General features: G+C 42.5%; 1 protein-coding gene across 1 annotated transcript; it reads left to right on the top strand.

The window, feature by feature from the left end:
- The first annotated feature begins 3932 nt into the window (after positions 1-3932).
- On the top strand, positions 3933-6056 carry KBTBD6 (kelch repeat and BTB domain containing 6). Its single transcript, XM_068984688.1, has 2 exons — positions 3933-4898; positions 4998-6056. The coding sequence occupies exons 1-2, from the start codon at positions 3933-3935 to the stop codon at positions 6054-6056; spliced, it is 2025 nt and encodes a 674-aa protein (XP_068840789.1).
- Positions 6057-8940: the final 2884 nt, after the last annotated feature.

Below are 8940 nucleotides of genomic sequence, written 5' to 3'. Positions count from 1 at the left end.
GGGAATCTTCTGTGAGCCTTATGGTAGTCGTGAGAAAGAGTGGACAATTACTCTAATATGAGTCATGTGGGAAAAGATGGTTTACTGTGGTTGCTGTTCAATCACCAAGTCGTGTCCGACTCTTTGTGACCCCATAGACTGCAGCGTGCCAGGCTTCCCTGTCCTTCGCTGTCTTCCAGAGTTTGCTCAAATTGACGTCCACTGAGTCAGTGATGCCATCCAACCATCTCATCTTCTGTCACCCTATTCTCCTCCTGCCCTCAATCTTTCCCAGCACCAGGGTCTCTTCCAATGAGTTGGCTCTTGCTGTGGTTACCTATTTCCAATCACAAAATGGCAGGATGATTTCCAGGGGGTGGGAGAAGCTGAAGATATTTCTTAATTATCAATGTTTTTCTGTGGCACATGGATTAGGTATACCCTTCAACACTGTCAGTTTCAAGGTGAATTTTTTTTCATTATGATCTAGTTGTTTTGGTAGTATTTGTTGGAAAGATTGTCCTTTCCCCATTGAATTTGTTGCTGCCAATGCTGCTGGATTTTCCAGGCAAGAATACTGGACTGGGTTGCCATTTCCTTCTTTAATACTGGAGTGGACTGCCATGCCCTCTTCCAGGGGATCTTCCCAACCCAGGGATCGAACCCAGATCTCCCTCACTGCAGGCAGCTTTGTCACCGTCTGAGCCACCAGGAAGCCCTGTTGCAAAGACTTTCCTTTCCTCATTGAATTTGTTGCTGCCAATGCTGTGTTTCTAAAATTAAAACTTCAGTTCCTCCGTTGCATTAACCACACTTCAAGTGTTTAAGAGCCACATGTGGCTCATGGCTACCAGAATGGATAACACAGAAACAGAACATTTTTATCATCACAGAAAATTTTATTGAACAATACTGCTATAGGCCATATAGCACAGTGTCTAATAAATATTTTGCTTTTTGTGAAAAGCAATCAAAAGCAAATAACGCTGTTAAAGGCATATATGAAAAAGTTAAAACTTGATGACTGAGCACAATTTATTTTGAGGATTTTACAGTGAGGAACTCCGGGAGATAGTGAAGGACTGGGAAGCCTAGCATGCTGCAGTCATGGGGTCACAAAGAGTCAGACGTGACTGAGCTACTGAGCAACAACAACAATAACGAGGCCTGGAGAAGGAAATGGCAACCCACTCCAGTATTCTTGCCTGGGGAATCCCATGGTCTGAAGAGCCTGGTGGGCCACATTCCGCGGGGGTTGCAAAGAGTTGGACACAATTTAGCAACTAAACAACAACATAGTGAGGCAGTGTTGACAAATACAATATAAAAACACTTTTGTAAAGCATACGTTAGATCAGACTAATTCAAAGGATGTTTGGGCATGTATGATGCTGAGCTCTTAGGAGCTGGCTCAGTACAAAGTCTCTTTGTTAAGTATTTTTATTTAAAATTCTCCGTAATAACTAGAATTCCAGAATCTTTAATTTGGGGATGGTAGTGAAAGGAGCTGTATTGGACTAGTTATGAGCATTTCTATGAAGAGAATTAATGAAAATACTTTAGCAATACTTCCAGAACAGGAAACAGACCTTATGAGACCACCAAAGCATCTATTAATATTCTTGATTTGCATATTTGGGAGAATTCATACCTACTGCTCTCTGGCACCACAATTGAACAACCTTGTAGATATTGCTAGATGTTTAAAATATGATCAGATCTTTCAGAATTTTTTTCCAGAGAGGCAAGTTTAAAGACTGTACACTATAAAATCCAAAACACTGACAATACCAAATGCTAGGGAAGATGTGGAACAATAGGCTGCTGTGGCTGCTAAGTCACTTCAGTTGTGTCCAACTCTGTGTGACCCCATAGATGGCAGCACACTAGGCTCCTCTGTCCCTGGGATTCTCCAGGCAAGAATACTAAAGTGGGTTGCCATTTCCTTCTCCAGTGAATGAAAGTGAAAAGTGAAAGTGAAGTCGCTCAGTCATGCCCGACTCTTAGCGACCCCATGGACTGCAGCCTACCGGGCTCCTCCGTCCATGGGATTTTCCAGGCAAGAGTACTGGAGTGGGTTGCCAGAATGCTTATTAATTGCTGGTGGGAATGCAAAACAGTAGAGCCACCACCTTCGAAAACATTTTCACACTTTCTTACAAAGTTAAACATAGTGTTAGCGTGTGACCCAGCAGTCAGACTCCTTGGTGTATACCAAGATGAGCTGAAAACTTATGTCCATGCAGAAACCAGCATGAGTGTTTATAGCAGTTTTATTCACAACTGCAAAAATTCAAAGCAAACAAAATGCCATTTAGTAGGTGAATGGATAAGTAAACTGGTATACAATGAAATATTATTCAATGAAAAGAAATAACTATCAAGCCATGAAAAGACATTTGAAAAACCCTGCAGGTTTAAGCTTTGGGGTTGTTTTTTTTTTTTTTTAATAAATAGATTTTAAAATCAGATTTTAAGGTTTATTAGAAAATTCAATAGAAAGCTTTATTAATCTGAATTGAATATTGCCAAGTGAAAGAATGTATATTCCAACTGCATGATATTCTGGAAAAGGTAGAACCAGACAATAAGAAAATTAATGGTTCTGAACGGCTGGGAGGCAAGGAGAGGGAGGCATAAATAGGTTGAACAGAGGATTTTTTAAGATTGTGAAACTGTTCTGTGTATTATTGTCATGATAGGTACATGACCTACATTTATGACATACGTGTACACCATACATACATGTACATGACATGCATGTTATATAGATACATGACATACATGACATGCCTGTACAACACAGAGTAAATCCTAATATAAACTACGTTTTAATTAACGATAGATCACTGTAAGTTCATAACTTTTAACAAGGGCAGACACTAATGCAAGATGTTGTAAACAGGTGAAACTGAGAGGGGGTGGAGTATATGAGAGCTTCCTGTAGCTTTCTATTGGATTTTCTAGCAAACCTAAGACTGGTCTTAAAAATCTATTTGTTAAAAGCGAAAACAAAAAAACTTAAAAGGTATCTCTGCAGAAACCTGTAGGGTTTTTCAAATTTCCCCACAGGCTCATGGTCTCAAATGAGAGGGTGCTTCATTCTTCATGAACGCTAGAAGAAAAGCTAAAACTCATTAAGCCTTTATATCATGGGTACTGCGTATAAGTACGTTACTCTGCTAATCAACAAATATTTATTTAAAGCAAGGAGAGCCAACCTACGCGATTTAATGCGTATATCACCTACGCGATTTATGCGTGTATCATCTACGCAATTTAGTCCGATCGTCATACAATGCTATGAAGTACCACTGCCATTAACATTTTTAAAAAACAAGCGGCAGCTCTGACAGAAGCCAGACAACTGATAAATACAACAACGGGCATTTAGTCTGAATTCCAAACCCAAAGTTCGAAACCATAAAACCGAACGGAATAGAATTAACCATTTCGAACTCCGTCGTCCGAAACAATGAACGGGCGACAAATCTCGCGATGCTATTGAAGCTACTACTACTACTCCCGATATGCAAAGCGGTTTCCGTGCCGCAACCTGTGCCGCAGCAGGTGCCGCAGCCTGTGCCGCAGAGTCCGCGGGGTCCCGGCATGCCTCGAGGCGCGAAAGGCAATCTGGGAGCCGTAGTTCTCCTGGATGCCTAGTGGTGGTGCCGGCGCGGCGGTGGCGGATCGCTCGCTTCCAGCCAGTAGGTCCTCTGAGGGCGAGCTGAGGCGGAGAAAGGGCGTGGAACTGGAACCCGGTGAGTTGGACGCGGTCTACGCGATCGAGGGAGGCGGCACCGCGGCAGAGGGCTGACTTAAATAAATGGACCAGTGCTGCAGTCTCTCCGGAGACACCGCGGTCTTAGCGTCAGCGAGAAGAGGGTGAGGAGGCGCCAGAACCTGGTCCTTGCACCCGTTCTCATCTTTCGCTCTCCGCCGCTCTCTCCATCATGCAGTCCCGGGAAGAAGCTTCGCGCTCTCGCCGCCTCGCCAGTCCCCGCGGCGGGAAGCGCCCCAAAAGGGTTCACAAACCCACGGTTTCGGCTTTTTTCACGGGCCCGGAGGAGCTGAAGGACACGGGCCATTCTGCAGCTTTGCTGGCCCAGCTCAAGTCCTTCTACGATGCGCGGCTTCTCTGCGATGTGACCATCGAGGTGGTCACCCCCGGCAGCGGGCCCGGCACGGGCCGCCTCTTCCCCTGCAACCGTAACGTGCTGGCGGCCGCGTGTCCCTACTTCAAGAGCATGTTCACCGGCGGCATGTACGAGAGCCATCAGACGAACGTGACCATGCACGACGTGGACGCCGAGTCCTTCGAGGTGCTGGTCGATTACTGCTACACCGGTCGCGTGTCCCTGAGTGAATCGAACGTGGAGCGCCTTTACGCGGCCTCCGACATGCTGCAGCTGGAGTACGTGCGGGAAGCCTGTGCCTCCTTCCTAGCCCGCCGCCTTGACCTGGCCAACTGCACGGCCATCTTCAAGTTTGCTGATGCCTTCGGCCATCGCAAGCTGCGATCACAGGCCCAGTCCTTTATAGCCCACAACTTCAAGCAGCTCAGCCAGATGAGTCCAATTCGCGAAGAGTCCCTGGCAGATCTGACCCTGGCCCAGCTGCTGACCGTCCTGCGCCTGGACAGTCTCAACATCGAGCACGAGCAGACCGTGTGTCATGTGGCGGTGCAGTGGTTGGAGGCGGCTCCCAAGGAGCGGGGTCCCAGCGCTGCAGAAGTCTTCAAGTGTGTCCGCTGGACCCACTTCTCTGACGAAGATCGGGGCTACCTGGAAGAGCTGCTGACCAACACCGTGGTGAAGAAGTACTGTCTGGACCTCGTTGAAGGGGCCCGGCAGATGCGGTATGGTGACACACTGTGCAAGTCTCTGGTGCCCAAGCCAGAGAGCAGCGGTGGCAGCAGTGGCAGTGGCGTTGTTAGCTGCGTTGCTTGTGGTGGTGGTGGTGGTGGTGGTGGTGGCGGTGGCAGCAGCAGTGTCGTTAACGTTGTTCTTGGCGGCGGAAGCAGCAGCTCCATTGTGCCCGTGGCTGATCATCCACCTCAGAGGCTAGGTGTGTATGCCAAGAAGATGGTGATCTTCTTTGGCCATCCCAGAGATCCCTTTCTGTGCTGTGACCCATACTCGGGGGACATTTACAAAGTGCCATCACCTCTGACCTGCCTTGCTCACACTAGGACTGTGACCACCTTAGCTGTCTGTGTCTCTCCAGACCATGACATCTATCTGGCCGCCCAGCCCAGGAAGGATCTCTGGGTGTATAAACCAGCCCAGAATAGTTGGCAGCAGCTTGCTGACCGCCTGCTCTGCCGGGAGGGCATGGACGTGGCATACCTCAATGGCTACATCTACATCCTGGGTGGTCGGGACCCCATTACCGGCATTAAACTGAAGGAGGTGGAGTGCTACAGTGTCCAGAGAAACCAGTGGGCGCTGGTGGCTCCGCTGCCCCATTCCTTTATTTCCTTTGACCTGATGGTCATTCAGAACTATCTGTACGCTCTCAACAGTAAGCGCATGTTCTGCTTTGATCCCAGCCACAATATGTGGCTGAAGTGCGTTTCTCTGAAGCGCAATGATTTTCAGGAAGCCTGTGTCTTCAACGATGAGATCTATTGCATCTGCGACATCCCTGTCATGAAGGTGTACAATCCAGTCAGAGGAGAGTGGAGGCAGATTAATAACATCCCCTTGGTGTCGGAGACTAACAACTACCGGATTATCAATCATGGCCAAAAACTGTTGCTGATTACCTCCCGCACCCCGCAGTGGAAGAAGAACCGGGTGACCGTGTATGAATACGATATTAGGGGTGACCAGTGGATTAATATAGGTACCACATTAGGCCTGTTCCAGTTCGATTCTAACTTTTTTTGTCTCTCAGCTCGCGTTTATCCTTCCTGTCTTGAACCCGGTCAGAGTTTTCTCACTGAGGAGGAAGAAGTACCTAGTGAATCCAGCACTGAGTGGGATTTAGGTGGGTTCAGTGAGCTGGATTCTGAATCAGGGAGCTCAAGCTCTTTATCTGATGATGATTTGTGGGTTCAGGTAGCCCCTCAGTGAAATGCACAGCAGAGTGTGTTACAGATAAATTGAAACACTAAGGTATTTTTACTGCTTTGGAAAGTATATTAAAGAGATACCCTTTCTCTTTGCTGGAAGAAAAAAAAAAAGAGTTGATTAATTTCAAGTTTGGCTTAGAAAGGGTATTGTTTGAAATACTAATATAATATCACAGAATTTAAACATCTTTAAAAGAAATCAACCTGTTTAATAATTTACTGTTCTAAAAGTCCAGTGTGGATTTGTTTGGTATGTTTATGTTTGACAATATAAGTTAATTGTAATCAGTAGTCTTCTATGATTAAATCTTACATTGTCTTGTGCCACAAGTGTTTCAACTTGAATTTTAATTTCTACACTAAAAAACTGATTGGATAGGAATTATGGGGGTGGGAAAGCATATATTTTCCTTCAGAGCAGTGTAGTAGATTTCCAAAACTTTAAAGTAGTGGGTTTTTACAAAATGTGTTCTAACAAATATAGTCTGCTAAGTTTTATTTCTGTTTTCTCCTCTTTTGTGGAAAAAAAATTATATATATGTTTAATGTGACTAAATGGTGATTTCACTTGTGACAATGTATAGAAATCATAAACTTACTGAAAGTAAAAACAAAAAAACATGATTCTGTTTGAACAGAAATTTCAGTTTAAATCTGTAACATAACATGTATTTGCAAATAGTGAGCAATTTTCCATCTAAAAAAAATTCCATTCTAATAGTGTCACCAATTACCTAAAAATCTTAAAAAACTAACTTGCTTTGTAGGTTCATATTTTAAATCTATACTTGACAAATGCTTCATTGAATCAGAGGAATAATTTTTCACTGGACATGATTGTGAAAATTTTTATCCATTGTCTTTAAAAGTTTATGTGATTCTTAAAATATTTTGCTGTATAGTTTTGGTGTTTATCTTAGATTTGTCAACAAGGTGTGATTATTCTTTACTGTTTCGTGAGTAATATTGGTTTTGAAAGTATATACCGGTTAAGAACAGTATTTTATTGAAATCAGTAGTTATTGTGTCTATCAACTCTCAAAATCAAGTGCCAGCAAAGAATTTTCAAACTTTAAGTCGTGTATAGAATTGTTTTGTGTAGCACTGAAAAATTCTGTCAGTTTTGTAAGTCGCTAAATGTTATTATCAGCTTAAAGGTATTTTTCTATTAAAAGTTTACAGTTAAATAACATAAGTGGATGATAGCATTTGGGGCCAGTAGTGAAAGTATATTTCGTCTAAAATATTTCTCTATGCAGTGGTGTGCGAGGCTATTTTATTATGGTATTTGTACCTGTCCTGTGTTTCTCTATGAACCCTGCTTCAGTCTTTGTTTCTGTCAACATATGTAAGGGAAAGAAAGTCCAGAAACAGAGAAGAAATGACACAAAACTTACACTGTTAAATACAAGAAAATGTAAGTGCTTTCCTCTGGAGGTTTTATTGGATATAATTGTCATGATACATACACATGATAAGTCATCAAACGCTTATGATGTATAACTTTCTCTACACGCAGTCAGAATTTTCTCTCTGAATCTTCATTCAGTGACATGCTAATTCCTGTCCTGTTTTGTCTCCAGTGACAGAGTGCTAACATTTCTTACACCCTGGCAGAGAGTACCGAGGAATGCAATCTTTCTGATAGGGAATGGGATTTTTTATCGAAATACCATAGGATGAACACAGAAAGAGGAAGACATAAAAGGTATTTTTGTTTTTTACAAGTTGTTCTTAGACATTTTAATGGGCTGTTTGAAGATTCTACAAGACATTCCTGTTCAACATTTTTAGTTAAGATGCTCACTTTGTCCAACCAGTATGTGTTTCTTCAGAAGGGCAAACTGCTTTGAGTTGCTTAAGGCTAAATTTTGTTTCATTTGACGTCAGGGTTTTTCTGGACACTGTCCTTAACACAAAGCTGTTTATCCATAGGATTATTTTTTGGCCAACTTTTTCTTTGCCAGTTACTTCTTGTTGATAGCTTTTCCTTTTATCAAGTTGAAATGAAACAGTGACGATCTCAACCAGGTCTTAATTCTGCAGAATTAAGGTATGCAACTGATTGATAAAAAACATGTTTTCCACTTGTCATTTTCAACCTTTGATTTAAAGCCTAAGCTAAATAGTGGTGATATCTTGGTTTACAAAGAGGTTTTCCTGGGAAGAACTTTGGTTTTGTGCTATATTTGTGAACTAGAGAATAGTTGTTAATCATTATTTTATGGATAAGTGATTTGTATGTGATTAGTTACAATAAAACATACTAGAATCCAGGGTTTTCTGACTTTTCAATTCATTGTGTTCTGCTAAGTGTATAAAATATAAAACCCTTGCTTGTACAGTGAATGGCAACTAGCAGTGTTTACATCTGTTCTTAACAGGAAAGTACCCTTGTCCCTGTTTTCCAATTAATCAGCACATCTTTTAGTAAATATGTTTATAGGCCTGCTCTTTGTAAGCTTCAGAATGGCCTTAATTATCTTTTGTATCTATCCCTGTAGGCTGAAAAGCTTTGTCAAAGGACCCAAATTTTTTCAAGTTCTTTTAAGTTCAAAAGATAAGTGGCATTTGGATTTCCAAAAGGATAAAGCAGAAGTATTTGTACTGATCTTGTTGAGAATCTGGGGAACACTTTTGATCTACTTCTAAGAAAAAGGCCGATGTCACAACATCCCTGAAATCATACAAGTATGACGACTTCTGAAGCTCATCAGACCTAAGATAAGAGCACTCATGACAGTCTCTCCTCCCCATACTTGCATAAAAGCTCTAACCCTTTTCATCATTTTATCTGAATTTAAAGGAACATTTATTATTACAAATAATATGATAAAGCCAGGAAGTGTTAGGAGTCAGCTTTGGTTATAGAAAATGTGACCATC

This window comes from Capricornis sumatraensis, chromosome 12 (assembly GCF_032405125.1).
Source record: "Capricornis sumatraensis isolate serow.1 chromosome 12, serow.2, whole genome shotgun sequence".
NCBI lineage: Eukaryota > Metazoa > Chordata > Mammalia > Artiodactyla > Bovidae > Capricornis > Capricornis sumatraensis.
Note: the sequence above shows the minus strand (reverse complement) of the source record. Positions and strands in the feature narration are given on the sequence as shown.